This window comes from Mustela lutreola, chromosome 10, assembly GCF_030435805.1.
Source record: "Mustela lutreola isolate mMusLut2 chromosome 10, mMusLut2.pri, whole genome shotgun sequence".
In the NCBI taxonomy this organism is placed as follows: Eukaryota; Metazoa; Chordata; class Mammalia; order Carnivora; family Mustelidae; genus Mustela; species Mustela lutreola.
Window position 1 is genome coordinate 65,199,240 of NC_081299.1, and position 20,969 is coordinate 65,220,208.

General features: G+C 41.2%; 1 protein-coding gene across 2 annotated transcripts in view; it reads left to right on the top strand.

The window, feature by feature from the left end:
- Positions 1-10,267: 10,267 nt before the first annotated feature.
- The window catches only part of GIPC2 (GIPC PDZ domain containing family member 2), an 82,617-nt gene continuing 71,915 nt past the window's right edge, over positions 10,268-20,969 (top strand). The window contains exon 1 of one of the 2 annotated variants that reach the window (XM_059135385.1): positions 10,268-11,033. In XM_059135385.1, the coding sequence (XP_058991368.1) occupies positions 10,794-11,033 (240 nt within the window). In that variant the 5' untranslated portion in view covers positions 10,268-10,793. The remainder of the gene's footprint in view (positions 11,034-20,969) is intronic. The other variant, XM_059135384.1, reaches the window with a different exon arrangement.

A 20,969-nucleotide genomic window follows, 5' to 3' on the forward strand; every position in this document is an offset into this window, starting at 1 on the left:
ACATATATCTCTAAAACAGCAGTTAAGAAATTGCCTAATAACTGTTAAGAAACTGTTCTTAAGAAATTTAGACAAATAATTTGCATTAAGTGGGGTGTGTGTGTGTACAATTTCCAAAGTCATGAAAATATATTTTCAGCAAAACTAAAATCTTCTTTTCTCCAGAATAAAACAATCAAGAGTACTTACTAGTTGACCAAGTATATCTGGAAGATATTACCTTGTTAGGTAAATTATACATATGCATTAGCTAGGGTTCTCTAGAGAAACAGAACCAATGTGATAGATAGGTAGACTGATTTATTAAACTGAAGAATCAGGAAAGCCAGTGATATAATTCAGCCCAAGTCCAAAGGCCTGAGAATGACAGGGTTGCTGGTATAAGATCTGGAGTCTGAAGGCTCTAGAACCAAGAGTTCTGATGTCCCCCCACACAGGGCAGGAAAAGACGGACATCTCAGTTTAGAGAGAAAGCAATTTGCCTTTCCTTTGCCTTTTGTTCCTTTCTTGCCCTCAACAAATTGGATAATGCCCTCACACACGGCGAGGGCAGATATCTTTATTTACCTGACTGAATGAAATGTTAATCTCTTCCAGAAACTCCTTCACAGACACACCCAGAAAAAATGCTTTACTAGTTATGTTGACAACCCTTAGGCTGGTCAAGCCGCTGACAAAATTAACTATCCCACAAAGTGAGCACTTAAATTATATGTTATTATTGTGTGGAAGAATGCTTCTTGTTTCCCAATCAGAACACACAAAGAAATCATAATTGTTTCATTTATTAAATATATTACCTCATTTAAAGAAATAACCTATGTGGCTCAATAGTAAATATTAGCTATTAGTCAGAGCATCTTTTCATTTGAAAGTGGACTTAGAATCCTCATTTCAGGCCTTAGTGTCAGGATTTATTCATTCAATATTAAACATTTAAGAGCAAACTATAACTCTGGGATTAAATTTATGGGGATTTGAGGGTTTCTACTTTCTGACCAGGACAAGAAAGCAGCAAGAGCTCTCAGACAATCAACCTTAGAGAAAATATAGAGCTAGCTGGAAATAGGAACTGTAGGGAGATTTAGGCTGTGCTGAACGAATTCCTTTGTCAGGATTAATAGATGGGCAGGCTGGTGAGACAATGGTGAGAGGATTCATCTGAGGAGAGCTTCTCAAGTCTGCTCTTGCCTTTTTCTAGCACTATGCTGTAATAGACATTATCCACAGCTTTACACCAAAAAACTGGAGGCAACAGCCCAGGCTGCAGAGGCTGATAACTGCAGAGTGTTACCAGGGTGATGCAAAGCCTTGGTGTTAAGAGGTGTTGATGAAAACAAATGTAGACAAACTGGCAGTCCTGGGATGGCCATTGCTCTTTCTCCTTCCCTTCAAAGCCCTTGGGCTGGTGAACTCTTTCTCCCAATGTGCTTCTTACTAAGGGTTTAAAGGTAAAATTCTAACAAAGTTGTTGCCTAATAGGCAGCACACCAGAACGATCAATAGTATTTAGGCAGTGCCTAGGGTCCTGTGCCTTTAGGTTCCTCTCAAGTCCATAACTCATTCAACTAGGGCCCTGGTTGGTGGCCCTTTGCCAATTTATATTATCAACTAGAGTAACTCAGGGAATGTGGCCAAAGAGATACCAATTTTCTTTCCATTCAAAGTGGACAATCAAGCAAATTGTCCAGAGTTCTTCACAATGGGGGGATTTCCTTTCACCAGGTCTTTCAGGGCCATCCTAAGTAGGTTGTAATGTAGTAGCTTTCCATTTCTGGCTGGTGCCAGCACACAATGCAGATCCAGGCCTGCGTGTTTTCCTCCTTTATAACTAGTCTTTACTTGGTCCCAATTTTGCCATGTCATTTATACGTAATGGAGTGTATCATTCTATTAATTCCCTTAATAATGGAGTACATGTTTCAACTTTATGACTTGGTTGACCAAGTAACACTTATTGCATGAGGAGTAGCTCAGGTTGCGTAATCACTTGGTGTCCCACAATCAGGTGATGAGTCTCTTCCAGCATCAGTCAGTAAGCCAGGAGCTGCTTTTCTTTTTTTAATAAGAGACTCTTTTTTTTTTTTTAAAGATTTTATTTATTTATCAGAGAGAGGGAGAGAGAGCGAGCACAGGCAGACAATGGCAGGCAGAGGCAGAGGGAGAAGCAGGCTCCCTGCTGAGCAAGGAGCCCGATGTGGGACTCGATCCCAGGACTTTGGGATCATGATCTGAGCTGAAGGCAGCTGCTCAACCAACTGAGTCACGCAGGCATCCCCAGGAGCTGCTTTTCAAAGAGAGAATGGCTGTTGGTAAAAAAAGGGCATGCCTGTACTCCAAATCCAAGGGGTTTGTCTATGATTCTCCTATTGGGATTTATCAGAGACCCCATCAATTTATATCTGCTACAATATTCTATATACCTTTGAGCTGAATTTTGAAAAGGGGACTATCAGGCTGCCATGTTGGGAAAAAGATTTTTAATTTTTTTTATTAACATATAATGTATTACTTACCCCAGGGGTACAGATCTGTGAATAATCAGGCTTACACATTTCACAGATCTCATCATAGCACATACCCTCCCCAATATCTATAACCCAGCCACCCTATCCCTACCCACCCTCCCCCCAGCAACCTTCAGTTTGTTTCCTGAGATTAAGAGTCCCTTATGATTTGTCTCCCTCCTGATCCCATCTTGTTTCATTTTTTCCCCTCCCTACCCCCCAAGGTCCCCGACCCTGACTCTCAAATTCCTCATATCAGAGAGAGCGTATGATAATTGTCTTTCTCTGATTGACTTATTTCACTCAGCATAATACCCTCTAGTTCAAGAAGACTTTTGAATTAAATACTAAATACAATGTATCACAAAGATAGCATGATTACTTTCTCATATAGTTTATTTATTTTTAAAGGTTTTATTTATTTACTTGAGCTAGAGAGCAAGCATGACCAGGGGAGCGGTAGGCAGAGGGAGAAGCAGGTTCCCTGCTGAGTAAGGAGCCCCATGCAGGACTCTATCCCAGGACCCTGGGATTGTGACCTGGGCCTAAGGCAGGCATTGAATGACTGAGCCACCCAGGCACCTCTCTGATATAATTTATAACCTGAAATACTCATTTTCTAAGTAAATGTAGTTCAGGATTTGATTTAATGAACAGATAAAAATGTGATCAGCAAATGTGAATTTTCTATTATACTTTAAAATGATTGAATTGGAAGTGTTTTTAATTTCTCCTATAACTTATATTTACAATTTAAAGCAACTTTTCTTAATCCAAAATATTTGGAATTAAATGCTCTGATTATTTCACATGAATTATACCACGTTCAGACAGCCTATTTTCAAAGTCTGAGTGCAATGAAATATGCTATATGAAAACTTATCAAACAGAACACATATTTGATTTAGAAGGTACTACAGGATCTTACAGTATGTCATTCATTTTCACTACAAATATCTATTATGTTATAATAACTAATATTTCTTAATTATTTATTATGTGCTGAGTACCATGCCACTTCATCTACAGATGTTATTTCATGTAACACTCTTATTTGCCATAAGAAATAAATATCTTTAAGCATGAAAAATTAGCCAAGAGGAGATGAAAATATTTGCCTCAAATCATTGTTGACTACTATTATATAATAGTGTGATGACTTCAATCAGTTTTCTTAATGTAAAACTCATGCACTTAATTGGTATCCTGAACAGCTTCTCTGATTTATAACAGCTGTGGTTCCTATATAGGAATAGGAATAGTTATAGGCCATCATACCATCTCTGCAGAACATTCCCTTATGGCTGATTTTGTGCTTTTTAAAAACACATATAAACTCTCACCATTTTTATTTGTTTCACTGTTGAAAGGAAAGTGGAAAGCAAGATGCCCACTTAAAAATTCCATTCATATTGTCAGGCTATATCTATGCCGTGCTAATCAACATTCTCAGCATTCTGCTTGGCAGATACGAACTTCAGCCCTGTATCTATTAAAAATTATAACAAAACCTTAATTATGTATCTTAAATGAGATAAGTTATAATGGTTAGTTTACAGATTAAATTCTTTTTTTATTTTTTATTTTATTATTATTATTTTTTAAAGATTTTATTTATTTGACAGACAGAGATCACAAGTAGGCAGAGAGGCAGGCAGAGAGAGAGAGTAGAGGAAGCAGGCTCCCTGCTGAGCAGAGAGCCCGATGCGGGGCTCCATCCCAGGACCTGGGATCATGACCTGAGCCGGAGGCAGAGGCTTTAACCCACTGAGCCACCCAGGCACCCCCAGATCAAATTCTTAATTTAAAAGACTTCCCGGGTAAATTCAGTGTTCTAATTTTAATGAACAAATGTGGCAAAATATTTGGATAATATTTAATAGTACAATTCTTCCAATAAGACCAAGGAACAAAATGAAAACTTCTTGGCCATGTTTGAGAAACTATCACTTCCATGTAAAAGTTTAAAAATGGAACAGTTGGATACATTTATCTCATCACCAGCAATTGACTTTCAGGTGCTGACAATCTTGCACATTTTTCTGCCAGTGAATGGTTTGTAGTATTCATATTTTTGATATGTAATATGATTATTCCAGAATTTCTACTCTTTAGGTGAGATATTTTTCCTTAGAGAGATTATATCTTTTTGTCTTTACTATCTCTTGATCTTAAAACTACTGTTATAATTATTTTCAAAAGATTATTTAGGTTATTACTTTTACTGAAAGTATGTCTTACTCTATCTACTCTTTTGGGTTCTGTATGAAGGAAATTATTTGCCCAACTCTGGAAGAGTCATCAGGGGCTTGAATGTCAACTACTTACTCCCACTAGTTGCAGTTTTGTATACAGATCTTAAATGAGTAAAATATATGGCTTTTGTATGTGGCTGCTAACTTCCATGCAGCTCTTCCATATGTATGTTATTACAGAATTTGTTAAATTATCTTACTGTTCACATCTGTTCTTGCCTTTTCACTGTTTTATTTACTATAACCTTGGTGATGCAGCGTAATTTGGGCTCCATGCCCGAGGGCTTCTTCCAGGTATCTCTGGATGAGATAATGTATGTAAAATACTGAGCTACCAAGTGCAGAAAGTCTCGTTCATCATTATACTTGTGTAAGGAAACCTTACTGAAAAATAGTAGAAGCTGATAAACAGAGACCTCTAAAGAATTATGTTTGATCATGTATAGGAAATATGATCCTACTGAAAGAACTTGTAATCTAGTACCCACCTAGAATGGCCTTATCCTTCCCTACACTTTTCTTTTGCCCAGCTCCTCCTAGATGTAATGTCTACTGTCATCTACTCATATATTATGCTCTGCAGATTACCTGTATGACAATGACCTGGGGGTGGATATGAGAGAAGGTGGATTGCTGGAGGCCATCCCAGATGACTCAGAATATCTTAGGATGGTGCCTGGAATTCTGCATTTTAGATAACTCTCTCCTTTACTCATAATTCATATGCACACTAAGTACCCACTGTAGTTAGTCTTACTGATATCCCAGAAGCCCCTTTGGCGGTATTAACTCCTTCTTCTGATTCCCCGAGGCATTTATCTTTCATAAAGTCATGTAGAGCACTGCTTTCCTTCTCCTCATCTTTCAGTGACTCTGAGAGAAGGGAAATATACACCTATCTGAACTCTAAGTCTTATCCTATGGGTCTCAGGATATGCTGTTTACTTAAGTTTTGTTTTCTGAAGATTTTTATTTATTTATTTGACAGACAGAGATCACAAGTACGGAGAGAGGCAGGCAGAGCAAGAGGGGGAAGCAGGCTCCCTGCTGAGCAGGGAGCCCGATTCCGGGCTGGATCCCAGGACCCTGAGATCATGACCCGAGATGAAGGCAGAGGCTTAACCCACTGAGCCACCCAGGTGCCCCTACTTAAGGGTTTAATTCACATTAACTTATTTAGCTAGGTTGTGAGTTCCAAGTTAATGTATGAGAAACAACAAATAATCACTGGAGAAAATATGACCAACTGAGCTTCACAAAAACAAACAAACAAAAAAACCCAACCTGATCATTAAGCCAGACACATAGTAGGTGCTCGGTGAACACTAAGGTATTATTGATTACTTACTTTATCCTTCCCACTATATCACTTTACCTTTTTTCTCTTCCCACTTTCTAGTTCTCTATTTCCAATTATTCCTAACAAAATTTACTTGAATTTCTGCTAACTAGGAGTTATTTCCTTGCCCATTTGTCATCTTAAGTTGTTCATTGTTGCCATGCAACTATAAAACATGCTATCTTTAGTTCCAGGGAAAACTGCATATGGCTTAACAAATCTTGTGTTTATTTTCTCTTAAGTATTTGGTTACTGGATACATACATACTATAGAAATGGGGCAGGGAAAGTTGTTGGGGGAGATGTGGACATTGTATATTTCTTCAGTGTACCTTATCTTACATGTTGTAATTAGAGGCTTTATTTTATGCTGAGCAAAACAGATTAGTAAATTTATCTTAAGATTTATTTGATGACTACATGTCTTCTTATAAACAAGTTAATATTATTGTTTTTGGCAGACATTTAAGGTTATATTAATCTTAGAATTTTTTTATGACTCATTCATATTTGATTTTATAGCTGATACTTTTAAGCTGTTAGAAACGCCAAATGCTAGAGTGTAAATACTGTAGATCAATAACCTGGGTTGAACTGTAGCCTTGATGGGAAATGCAGACTTTTTTTTTTTTTTTTTTAAAGATTTTTTGGTTTATTTACTTGACAGAGAGCAAGAGAGCAGAAACAAGGGGAGGAGCAGAGGGAGAGGGAGAAAAAGGCTCTGCACTGAGCAGGGAGCCTGATCCAGGGCTCAATCCCAGGACCCTGGGATTGTGACCTGAGCCAAAGGGACAGGCTTAACTGACTGAGCCACACATGTGCCCCATAAAGTGCAGACTTTCTACTTTTGAATAATTGAAGTTAATTCATTCATTTTAGGTAGTAAGAATGGTCGATTTATTTTATCAGTCATATTTTCTGATTTCTGTTATATACTTCACAATATGTGAGAATCTGGAGAGGATGCTAAAGAGGAATATGAAACATGGTTTCTACCATCAAGGAACTCTGTGGTAGGTAGACAATTTACCCTAAGTGAAAAAAGTCAGCATATATGCAAATACAAAACTCTCTTGTAAAAAACTATTTCTAGAACATTAATTAGATCGTACTTTAGGAATTAAGGAAAGTGAGGGATTAGGTGGACTGGTGTGCCAGTCTCTTTAGATGAACTTTCATCTTTTTAAATTTTTCCCAGTGGCATCTGCAGCCTGGGCCATATCAATAGAGACTTTCTTCCCTCTGACATCTGGTTTAGTGTTAACTCTGAATAGGTAATCTGAGGGAAGGAGGAGAATGAGGTTATGGTAGGAACATTTGTGGGCCCATGGCAAGAGTCAAAATGGAGGCTCAGACACCATATATTAACCATCGAAAACTAATTGCTTAAAAAATAGTCAAATAATATATGTTCTATCCTTCTATTTTTTTTTTTAAAGACATTTATTTTAGAAAGAGAAAGCATGATCAGAAAGGGCAGGGAGAGTGAGGGAGAAAGTCAAGCAGACTCCATGTGGAGCACAGAGCCTTATGTGGGGCTTGATCTCATGACCCTGAGATCAGGACCTGGGCTTAAACCAAGAGATGGACCTTCGACTGACTGCACCAGCCAGGCATCCTTCCATGCTATTTTAACTAATATATTTTCATAATGATCTGAAAGGTAAAGTATAAATATAGAGTTCCTCGGTTCATCAGAGTTCCATACCAGAAAGCAGGAACATGGGGAAAACCAGGTCTGTGCCTCGAGTCTACCTATTATACTCTTACCCAGCTTTACCTCCTCCCACTGACTTTCCTTGGCAAAGAGCTGCTCCTTGACTACACTACCCTCAGGCACAGGGTTGTGCCCACAAGCATTGCTGACTGTCTGTACCCTAGGAAAGCCTATATAGTTTCTGGAAGGAGACTTGGGGCCACTTTGGCAGGGAAATCCAGGGACAGCATGAGCTCTGGGTGGCCACAGCCCCTTGACTCTGTGGATTCCATACCTTGTAGGGTTTTATGCCTCTGAAGGAGCGCTGGAGCAGGGGTTCCTTTTGGTCAGGTCTAAGAATATTGGGTCAGACTTTTCATTTCCTCCGTTTTTCTTCTAGATTCCCTCTGCTAGAGGATTCCTTCAAACAAATGTCACAGGTCCTCTCAAGGTGTTTTTGTCTACAGAACTTTCTAATTCCTCACCACTTTGGACTTTGGGATAGAAACGGCCCTGGGATATAATACTATGTGTTATGAGTATATCTCAACCACCACCTGCCCAGTCCCTTTGTTAAACCATCACCAAATAGTCTTATTTGAGGGTACCATCTGTTTTCTTCTGGGATGTTGGCTAATACAGTTGGTTCCTTGAGTGAGATTGTGCATGAAGATTAAGTTAATGTGGGCCTCAAGCTAAAAAAAGATAGGATTTAGAAATTAAAGGGAATTGAAAGGCTATAGAATCAAACTTTCCCACCCCATGCCAGTACTTTTGCTCTGTTTGATATTTTGACACAGCTTAGAAGCATTCTTTGAAGTTTTTCTTAATTTCACACCTTCTTGTTTTCCCTCACACTGCTTGGATATTGAGAATTATACCTGCCATATACCCTAGGGTGACTCACTTCTTTTCCTACTTTTCTTTAATCAAACTTCAGTGAGCTTTTTATTCCTACAATATTTTGTGAAGTTATTTGGCTTTCACTTGATGGGAATGCATCACTTACACATTAGGTTTTCTCTGCTCTTTTCTCAGCACATGACAAAGTAATATTATTTGATATTATAGCAATCATAAATGAACATACAAATTCAAGCTCTGAGATCCTGTAGCAGTATTCCATTTTCAAGGAATATGAAGGAGAATATGTTTATATTACTTTTTAAAGCCCATATGAACTGGAATATGTTTATACTAATTTTAAGTCATAGAACATAAAACAAAAATATTAAAATTACCCTAAAAGAATAGATCTCCTTCCTCCCTCAGGATATCTGCTAACCTTAATTTGAGAAACAAGGACTTTCAGGACTGAATTGATGTAAGAGATGGGGAAAAAGTTTGGTATAATGATTCAAAGATGTCTGGTTTGGGTTACTGAATACATTATCCTATTTTCTATAATCAGGAGTAAAAAAAATGCTGTGAGTGGAAAGGATGTATTTGTAAAATCTCACTTTGAGTTTCCTACAGTACATTTTCTTTGTGGTAGAATGAGCTGCAGATATAAATTTGGAGGTCAGCAACATCTACGGAAACCAAGAGAACAGATGGCCATTCAGGGAAAGCATGCAGAGTAAGAGAAGATGGCCAAGAAAAATAATAGGGTTAGAGAAAACAGTTCCTGGAAAGTAGCAGTTAGCACAGAGAGAGAGAGGTATGTCAAAACAGAGGCATGTTTTAAAAATGAAATGGTCAATGCACTCAGATACTCTAAAAGGTCGAGTAAGATCAAGACTGAAAAGAGTTAATTATATCTGATGATTAAGAAGGGATCAGAGTACACTCAATTTCAGTGGAGTGTGGCGGTAAAGTCTAATCACAGAGAGCCTAAGAGCAAAGGGGGAAGTGAGGAAAAGCAGCTTATAATTCAAGATTATTTTTGTTTTGTTGTGAAGATGTAGCTATAGGCCACTGCAAAGGTAGGACTTGAAAACAGTGTAAAAGATTTGGGCTTCTGACCACCAGTGAGTGGCACCAGATGGGGAGAAAGGCAAGAGCCTACAGCTTAAAAACAGAGATCCTGCGGCGCCTGGGTGGCTCAGTGGGTTGAGGCCTCTGCCTTTGGCTCAGGTCGTGGTCTGAGGGTTCTGGCTGGGATCCAGCCCCGCATCGGGCTCTCTGCTCTTCCGGGAGCCTGCTTCCTCCTCTCTCTCTGTGCCTACTTGTGATTTCTGTCTGTCAAATGAATAAATAAAAATCTTCAAGAAAAAAAAATAGGGATCCTAAAAATGGTTGAATCACTATATTGTACACCTGAAACATAACACTATTAATTATAATGGAATTGAAAAAAAAAAAAAGATCCTAGAAGAGTGAGGAGATCAGTGCAAGGATCAAATAAGAGATTTCTTAAGAGTTTGGAGACGGGAGGTGGGTGTAGTTACACACAGGGATGGGGAATTGAGGGAGCTCACACACTGAACAGAATGGCTTCAATTTTCTCTGTGGAAAAAGGAGCGGGGTCCTCTGGCACCAATCTCAAAACTTCCCCTTCCAACTCCGCCATGCAGGGTGTGAGGTGCGGAGAAGGCCGATGAAGGTTGACTTCTCCTTGAATTCCTATCCCCAGTGGCCCCATCCTTGTGATTCGTGAAAAGCCCCGAAAGCCCACCGTGTTTGTATTCTAAGACGTGTTCTGTAGCTTCAGCATCTTGAGGCTTTCACGGAAATAGAGCATTTTTTTTTTCTTCTTTTTTTTAAGGCAAGGAGAGAAGCCGGGGAGATGAGATGCGGGTACGGGCCCAACTTTTCCTCTTTGCAGGTTTCCCCGGAGCGAGGGCAGGTGGCCGCTGCTGTCCAGGTGACCCTCCTCGGGGCGGCGGAGGGGGCCCGGACCTGGCGCGGCCGGGCGGAAGCACCTCTGCCATTGGCCCAGCGGCGGCTTTTACCTGCGCGGAGCCCGGGGGCCCGAGCTCAAAGTCCGCGACATCCTGCGGGAGAGGCAGCCGCCGTTGGCAGTGCAGGTGGGCCCCCGCCCTCGGCCAGGCAAGATGCCCCTGGGGTTCCGGAGAAAGGTGAAAGCCAAGTCCAAGGAGGCCGCCCAGCTGGTGAAGGTCGAGCAGGTGGGCGCGGGCGGCGGCGGCCTCCCGGACCCCCCGCCTCCCACACGCAAGCTGGTTTTCTACACGCAGCTGGCCCACGGCAGCGCCACCGGCCGAGTGGAGAATTTCACCTCCATCCAGGAGCTCTACGCCAAGATCGCGGGAGTGTTCGAGATCTCGGCGTCTGAGGTAAGGGCTGGGCGCCCAGGCGGACGCGCGCGCCCCCCGCCCCTCCCACGTGCCGCGCCGGCTTCACCGGGCCGGGGCTGGAGGGGGCGGCGCGGCGTCTGCCTGCAGCGCCCCAGGCGAAGTGAGGAGCTGAAAGGTAAGTCCGGGACCGCGGAAAGTTGCGTTCCCTGGGCCCGTGACTTCTGGGAAGCCGGGCGACTTTTCTTCCCATGCAAATGAGTATGCTTCCCTTGTCCCGGAGTTCCTAGACGTTCCGGGCAGGAGCGCCTCAGCGGAGTGGAGAGCTGACTGGGCAAGGTAACCCCCTCCGCGTCGCCTGGACGTCCCTTTCCTGCCTCTGCTGGGGGTAGCACCTCCCGGGTTAAGGAAGGGAGAGAAAAGGGCCTGCTGGGTGATAGCACACCGAGGTCCCCTTAGCCCCTCAGGTGTGATGTCTGGCGCCCAACACCAGAGCCCCTTTGGTAGGATCCCCAAGAATTTGATTATACCAAGGGTGCATAACGGAAGAGAAATAGAGCTCACTCCATGGGATGAGTTAACGACACGGTCCGAGGGGAAAGCGGCTCTAAATTTTACACCCTGTCCTTTAAAAGAGGCTGAACCTCGCCGTAGTTAGATTGACTGCATGCGTGCCCGGAACCGAAGTTTGCTACGGTTCGATGTGGAAAGCACTGGTGTGCAAATGTTCTCGGGACTGCTCTGTGCTTACCCCAGCGAACTGCAGATGCAGGAGAAGCTAGCCCAAGGAAGTCTTTTGTCCACACTGGAGGAAAAGCATGGGGTGTTGCCCCGGACTCCAGGGAGTGTAGAGAGCCGCCTTGGAACGACACAGAGCTGCACTTGGATTTCTGTTCTTTAATGCTGTTTATCAGGTCTGCTCAAGTAAAACTGAGGAGGAGGTGAGAGAGAGCTTGAAGTGTAACCTTTTGTTCTTTCAGGGTTCCTCGGCACTGAGGGGCAAATCACAAACCCATTTTGTGAATGATTTGTGTTGACCTGGAGTAGTAACAGTATTTCACGCTCCTGTAGGACATTTCAGTTCACAAGGCACTTTCATGGGACGAATGAATGTCCTTTTCTCTAGGAGAAGCAGGTGCATGTAGGTCATTGGGTAGCTAAAGGACAGGATTTGGAGACACCTAAGCCTGGATGTGAGTCCAAGTTCTACTACTTACTGGCTGAGTCGCCTTGAACAAGTTTAACTTTCTTCACTTTCAACCATGTATAAAACAGATGAGAAGGGGGGTGCCTGGCTGGCTCCGTTGGTAGAGCCTGTGACTCTTGATCTCTGGTTGGTGAGTTCAAGCCCCACATTGGGAGTGGAGATTACTTAATCTTGAAATACAAAATCTTGAAAAACAACAACAACAACAAAAACAAAACCCAAATGAGAACGTCTGCCTTGAAGGGTTGTAAAGACTGGAGCTCATGAATAAACTTAAGAGATTGCATGGTGCATGGTCCATGCTTAACGAATTGTAACTAGTATTACCGATACCTAACAGTTAAGTGAGGAGCTGAGGTACAAAGTAATTGGGTCTTGGCCAAGGTCACATAATTAGCAAGAAAAAATCTGGAATGTTATTTAAACTTGAATATTCTGCTTTCTAAGCTAAGTGAGCTTGTTAACACACTTAACTGACAACTTTAAATGTCTCTTCCATAACCAGGGACTCCAGATTTAGTTGCTTCGTGTTAATAGCCCTCCTCATTATTCTGAGTTCAAGGTGCATGACTTTATTCAATCCACTTAATACAGGAAAAAAATATTATCGATATCACTGCTTCAGAGAGGAAACAGGCTTTGAGGTTCACAAACTTTTCAAAGTTATACATAGTAAGTAGCAGAACCTGGGTTTAAACTCAGGTGTGTTTGTTTTTTGTTTTCTGACTCCAAATTCCATGAACTTCTCTTCTGTATTGCTTCCCAAGTTCTCCATGGTCTCTGGGATAGCAGGGCAACCATTTTCAGTGTTTTCACTTTCCAACACACTGAATTAGGAGATAAAATTCCGAGATAATATAATCCTGCTATATCAAAGTTCATATATTTTTATAACTCCAAATATATGTATTGGTATACTTATGCATGTAACCAACATTAACGCAAGTTTTCTATTTGGATTAAGAATATTTAAGCATAAAAAAAAGAATATTTAAGCATATCCAAGATAAAGTATTGGTCATCATAGTATAGTATGTCCTAAATATTTCAATAGTCATTTTGAAACAAGTAACTTATTAAAACCATTTCTCGTGTCATTCCCCCAGCAAGGGGAATTATGGTATAAACTTTTGAGCTGTCAGTGGGAACAAAACAAATTTCCCCTCTTTAATAGTTTCAGTAGAGTATTAGCTCAGAATTCCTGCCTTTTTTCTAGAGCAGTGGCTTTAGGATTATAAATAGCTCTGTATAGAATTGAACCTTCTTTCCTAAGGGGGAGAGGAAAAGGGAAGGGCTTGGCCTGATCTGATTTCAGGTGGGGCAGATATACTGGGAGTTCATAATGTGCCCATGACTGTACTAGGCATGTAAGTAAGTCTGCAGCATGGTCATTCCATCCTCACCATAGCACCGAGGCTGGGGTTCTTTTCACTTTATAAAGCTAAGTGAGGCTCTGAGAAGTTAAGAAGCTTGCCCAGAGTCACTGAGCAGGTATGGGGCAGGGTCAGAATTTGAATGCAGGTTTCCTGGTTCCAAGTTCATTACATTGCAGCTATTAGGTTCTAGGTAACTGCATTCAAATTTCAAATACAAACCCAGGAAAACTTTTTTAAAACAAAGGGTCTCTTCAATTAAAGCCTCAGACCCCACCACAAAAATATTGCCTCAAAAAATGCTGTTGTGAAACTAATGCAGATTTCACCTATTTCAAGGTCCCTGAAGGAGGAGGAAGCTAAGGAAACTGAATCTAGGCTCTGAATTACTTTCAGGGTGCAGCCTGTGATCATTACGTTGAAACAGATGGCCAATTATGCAGAAATCCCTTTGAGCTGGTACTTTTTTCTAAACCACTAAATGAGCAATTCAGCAAAAAGAACAAAGTAAATCTTGGTTAAAAGAGCGCTTAATTTCTGTAAGTGCAGGGACACTTTTACAAAACTTTGATACCATTTTTTAAAATATTCAGGTTATACAAGGGGATTGAGCATTATACTCTTTGAGCTTGAGTGGTAACATTTACTGAAGGGGCATTCTGAATATGTGACCACTGTGATTGACAGTAGATGGTGCCATGACATGTTTTCTTAGTTCTTTATTATGTGGAAAGACTGTAGAAAAGAGTAATTCAAACAAGCTTTTAAGAAAATCAGTTTTGTAGTTCGATACCTCACATATATGAAAGCTCAGTGTCTTTAAAGATTTAAGAAATTATTGGGATTCCTGGGTGACTCAGTTGGTTAAGTGTCTGACTTTGGCTCAGGTCATGATCCCAGGACCCTGGGATGGAATCCCACATTGGGCTCCTTGCTCGTCGGGGATCCTGCCTCTCCCCCTGCTTGTGCATGCTTGTGTGCTCACTCTCTCTGACAAATAAAATCCTTAAAATTTCCTTTGACTTGGTTGTATTCATTCATATACGTGTAATACTAGTTCATTGACTGAATGGTTCAAGCAAATGTAGCCTCTTCTTTCTTTACATAAAGCTTTCTTTATATAAAGCAGTCCAAAAAACCCAGTATTCTTGGGAAGATCAGATTTTAATTTTGAGAACTGATTTTTAATTTCAAGCTTTATATACAGTAGTTTATAAATAAGGTATACTGTGATTTCTCTCAACAAAACAGCTCTTCCCTTTTCACCTGCTCCATCTCCTGCTATTTCTCTTTTTTCTAGCAAAACTCACAAGTTGCTGTCTCCACTGAGACCTATCCTGTATCTTTTCTATCTGATCAGAACTCTCTAATAGCTCTCCGTCTCACTTACAGCAAAAGCCAAAATCTTACAATGGGCTATAGGCCATGTTGCCTCTCTAATACCCTTATTCTTCCTGTTCCAGCCAGTCTGGCCTCCTAGCCATTCCTTGAACTCTGGAGCCTTGGGGCTGTTGTCTTTACCAGAACTTCTTCCTGTAGAATGCAGTTCCTTCTTTAAGACTACTTGAATATCGGGGCACCTGGGTGGCTCAGTGGGTTTGGGCCTCTGCCTTTGGCTCGGGTCATGGTCTCAGGTCCTGGGATCGAGCCCCGCATCGGGCTCTCTGCTAAGTGGGGAGCCTGCTTCCCCTGCTTCTCTGCCTGCCTCTCTGCCTACTTGTGATCTCTCTCTGTCAAATAAGTGAAGGGGATCTTTAAAGAAAAAAAAAAAGAAAAAAAAAGACTACTTGAATATCACCTTCTCCGGCTGGTACTGATCATCCCATTTAAAATTCCCCTCCTCACTTAATTTTCCTGCATAGCATACTCACATCCTATGTAAATGTAACTGATTTGTCTTTTTCTTCTCCCATGTAGTAGAATATAAGCTCCACAAAGGCAAGGATTTTGTCTTTTTTTTTTTTTTTTTACTGATATAGCCCCAAAGGGCCTAGAACTCTACCTAAAACTTGATTGGAGCTCAAGTATTCATTGAATTAAAAAAATCTTCACACAGTAGTTAAAATCCTGTAGCTTCAGTATGCAGCTTTAGTACCAGTTACAATAATGATATCTTTTTTTTTTTTTTTTAAAGATTTTACTTATTTATTTGACAGAGATCACAAGTAGGCAGAGAGGCAGGCAGAGAGAGAGGGAGAAGCAGGCTCCCCGCTGAGCAGGGAGCCGAATGCGGGGCTCTATCCCAGAACCCTGAGATCATGTCCTGAGCTGAAGGCAAAGACTTAACCTACTGAGACACCCAGGTGCCCCACAATAATGATATCTTTTGTAGATGTTAACTTTTCCTACTGCTGTGTGAAGAAAGACTAGCTTTTGATGGTGGTAGGAATGAGGAGCATCATTTGTACTTTGAAGGGATGGGGAGTAAGAGGGTGAAGTATGGACACTGACTAGAAAGTATGGAAATGAAGATTTTTATGCATTTCTTGTATCTCTAAAAATTGCAGAAATTATGAAGTTGGAGACTCCGTTTATAAGCAGAATTGCTTCCTAGCTGAAATAGTGTACGGGGAGCTGCCTTGTAAAAGTTCCCAGAAACTGCTTCCTTTTGTTTCCAAGTTGCTGGCATCTGCACTGAGCTCTTGTGAAAGTCAATATTCTGTACTTATGTGGCACTTCTGGAGAACATGAACTGCACTGTGGACTTTATCATTTCCCAGCAATGCAGTTAACTGGCTAGTGGAACCATGCCTTTCTGCTTCACAAATGCGAAATCCAGGAAGACTAGAGCAAAATGAGCTTCACTGACTTGCATATGGTCCCTCTCAGGAACAACAACAAACATACCAAATGAAGGAATTTGGGAATCCAGTGTGAATTTTTACCATTGAGCTATGAGAACTGTGAAACAAGCCCAACAGAACTGAATAAAAGAGTGTAAGAGTGAGAAAAGCAGCCCCGACCATCTGGGAGCAGGTTGACACTCACAGGTAGAAGTTGGCATTCTCCTTTTGGGCATAAATGGTATCACAGAACATCAAAATCAGATAAGAGCACTCTGTGACTGATGGGGCAGGTCAAAAGTAAGACTACCCTGGGGGTGCCTGGCTGGCTCAATTGGAAGAGCATGTGACTCTTGATCTTGAGGCTGTAAGTTCAAGCCCCAAGTTGTGTGTAAAGATTACTTTAAAAGAAAATCTTGGGGTGCCTGGCTGGCTCAGTTTGAAGAGCATGTGACTCTTGATCTCAGGACTGTGAGTCTGAGCCCCACATTGAGATTACCTAAATAAAACTTAAAAATCTTAAAACAGAAACCAAAAACATCACTCTGGAATTCTGTCTGGACAGAAACCAAAACATGAATATTGTTCACACCTCAAAAATGATCAGATTTGCACCCCTTTTCCCCCAGACCAGGTGACTGATAAAATCACTGTTGTTCCTTCCATAATCCTAGCATTTAGCTTTGATAACTTCTCCCACCTTACTAAGATAGTTCTAGAATTGTCCCACCTCCTGATGCTATCCTATCCGGGGCAAACCCATGTTTCCTTGCACGTACTCCCAAATCCTTTCTTTCTCCCCCCCCCCCCCCAAGTCCTTTCTAGCATCCCCTTACTTAGACCCCTCTGTGGTTCTCCATGACATGCTGTCTCCCTTGATGCTAGGAACAGTAAACTAGAGGTGAGAAATCCTGGTGATCCTTGGCTGGAGGGCGTTGACAGTTGTTATTGTTGGATTATTACAATGTTGGATTATTACTGATATGATTTTCCTGATCCAGCCCATCTTCTATTTTAATATTTTGATGGTCTGAGCATACCTATTAGAAACCTTCAGAGCTCCCAATTACTTCCGGTCTTATTCCTTGTTGGCTGCTATAACAAAATTACTGTCTGGATAGCTTTTAAACAACACAAATTTATTGCTAACATTTCTAGAGCCTGGTGCATGATCACCTTCTGGTAATGCCCTTTCCTGGTTCATTGTTGGCACCTTCTTGCTGTGTCCCCACATGGTGGGGAGGGGCTGGTAATCTCTCTGGAACTTCTGGTAAGGCACTGATTCCATTCATAAGGTCTTCCCTTCGGCTTAAGCAACTTCCAAAGATCCTACCTAATAATGCTGTCACCTGTGGGGATTCAACATTTGATTTTGGAGGGAAACACAAATATTCAGACAAAAGAACTTAACAAATAACCCCCAGTAGCTAAACAATGTCTTCTATTCCTCCCTCTTGAGTTCTGTCCTGTGCCTGCTCCTCCGATCTCCTTTTCTAACCATTCCCTCTTTCTCTGTGCCCTTTCTCATCCTGTTCTCATTTTTTTAAAGTAGGCTCCATGCTGGGTGTGGGCTTGAACTCATGACCCCGAGTTCAAGACTTGAGATTGAGTTGGTTGTTTAACTGACTAAGCCTTCTCATTTCTGGTAGCTCCTATTCACCTTTCCAGTCTTAACTGCCACCTCTTCCAAGAAGCCTTCCTTGTGAATCTCTCAGTCTATATTAGTTATAATATCCACTGTTGCATGATTTTAGCCTAGCATTAGCACACTGAGTTGAATTTAGTTATTCCTCTCTTCTCTATCCCAGGATGGTTGGGGGAGGGAGGGCTTGGACTTTTTCTTTTCTTTTCTTAAGTCCTGTCTTTACAGTAGCTAGATGGTTTAGCTGCCCCATGGAAGTCTGATAAATAAATGGCTGAATGGTGGATACAGTAGGAGCTGAAGATGGAGATGGTGAGACTATAAACATCCTTGAAGCTGTATAGATTTTGTTCTGTAAGCAATGAAAAGAACTCAAATGTTTTTCAGCGGTGGAATGATCACTGACTTCTGTTTATATAAAGTAGAAATACAATTTGCCATTCATTTGCTATGTTTGTCTTACAAATGTTTGTAAGTTGAAAATGATAGTATTTTCTGGAATTGTAAAGTACCATCTGACGAATTCTAATATTACGATCATTATGTTTGCTATCCCTCATGGGCATCAGTTTTCTTTTTTTTTAAAGCTTCATTTTTAGATTAAAAACTGGAAACAAAAATCACTAACTTATTTTGAGAAGTGGGAGAGTCTAAGCAGCTGCCTTGTAGACCTCATTGCTATCAGGAAGATAAGAAATGAATAAAACTGTTGACTTTTGCTGGAAATCCCCTGAAGTTAGCATGTGAACAATCCTAGAGTAAAGTCTGAAACCCTGGGCAGAGGCCAACCACTCCTAGCGTGCTATGTCAGAGGCTGATAGCTAGCCTCTGCCTTCTTTCAGTCCCTCCCACCACTCCCATTCTGAGTGGACATGGAAGGCTCTTGCAGATTGTAAGAGATGGAACACTCAGATTACCTTAGGCAATTTGTATGTATGTGTTTGTATCAGGATGTATAGGAAGGCAAAGAAGCTCAGGACAGCTTCTGTAGGTGGGTAGTCCCTTTCCATGCACAACTGTAGGATCATTCATGCTGTCCAGGTGAAAGCAGTAGCTTTAGACTTTGAAGAACCAAGAGCAAGTCTGTTTGTCCTTCACCTTCCATTTCAGCTTCTCTTTCTCTCTCCCTCTCCCCCCACATCTCTTCTTGACTGATGAATGCCTCTTATCCTTTTGATTTTGCTCCTTTTATGTCCTGTTGTCTCATCTGTGTCTTTGTTTTGTTACTGCTCTACTTTCTGTGCCCCATTGTATCTCAAATTCAGACTCCCTGACAGTGAGTCTCTGTGTTGGCAAGTTTGTGTACAGAAAAGGTAGGACAGGACCTGGTGAGCCTGTGGATCAGGGGCTCATCTCTGGTCCAGCCTGTAAGGCATGTGGAACAAAAGCGGGTGAGCGGTACTTAAGGAGTCACGCTGGAGAGGATTGTGGGCATGACAGGTATTCCGAAGACTACTTTAATTAGGGGAATGGTAGATCTCTTCCATGGCCTGTCCAGACTATCAAACTATTTTCAGTTCCCTCTGTCTTTTTTAGTGCATTTTATTTTTTTAATTAAGCTTTACACCCAGCTCGAACTCACAACTCCAAGATCAAGAGTTGGAAGATCAGGAATGTTCCCAGCTGAGCCAGCCAGGGATCCTCCCACCACGCCAATCCCTCCTCCCTTGATATTTATGCATTGTTTTTCTGGGTACCTGGGTATCTTTCCCCTTCTCCTTCCCTATTAACTGCATTAAAAGATGAACTGAGGTATATTAAAAATCTTAAGGGTTTACTTGAGCAAAATCTATAGGAATTGAGCAGTGCCAAACCAGAAGTGATTAGAAGTGTTCCACAGACAGGAACTAGGGGCAGAGTTTTTGTAGAGGAGATGTGGAAACTAATGTTTGCATTACTGTAATTGGTTGTCTCTAGGTTTTTTAATTCTTAACCCAGAGGCATTTAGAGGCTTAGATTTTGGTTTGTTTACATAGGCTGCTGAGGTATTAGAACCACTTCAGTCTAAGAACCTCCTTGTTTAATTAAAGGACTTTTACTTATACTCAGGAGTTGCTACCTCAAGCTCCCCCCAAACGCGTCTGCCCCCATCTGCACCCCCCCAGTCAAGGTTTCTTGTCTCTCCTCTGAGCTTCCATAACTCTTATAAACTGAATGATAACTGTTGACTTACTGTCTGTCTTTTCTGTAAGGTGAGAGCTGCTCTAGGCAGGTACTAGTATGTATGAAGTAAATTTTTTTTTCATTTTTAAATTTTTATTATGGAGAAACTTAAATACATGCAAAAGAAAAGAATGCGATACCTCCCAGGTGTCCAGCTTCAACAGTTATCAGCACTTGACAATATATATATTTTTAAAGATTTTATTTATTTGTTTGACAGACAGCACAAGTCGGCAGAGAGGCAGGCAGAGAGAGAGGAGGAAGCAGGCTCCCTGCTGAGCAGAGAGCCCAATGTGGGGCTCAATCCCAGGACCCTGGGATCATGACCTGAGCCAGAGGCAGAGGCTTTAACCCACTGAGCCATCCAGGCGCCCCTTGACAATATTTTTTTAAATCTTCATTTAAATTTTTATTAAATATAGAACAGGTAGATAAAGGCATATAAAACAAATGTACAACTTCATGGATAAGTTGAACATCTTTGTAACCACACTCATGTCAGAAGATAGTCCTTGCCAGCCAACCCAGAACCTTCTAAATACCTCCTCCTATCTGTCCCCAACAAGTAATCACTATCCTGACTTGTGGTAATTATCCCTTAAAAAAAGTTTTATCCCCTAAATGTGCTTTCCTAAACACCATAATCTAATTTTGGCTGCTTTTAAATGTCGTGTGAGTCTATTTTAAATGTATGGTTCCTTTCATTCTCTACTTTCCCCTTCCAATGTATTTGTTGAAGAAGCCAAATAATTTATTCTGTGTAATTTTTCAGCTTGTATTTTGCTGATTGTGCCCTGTGGTATAGCTTCT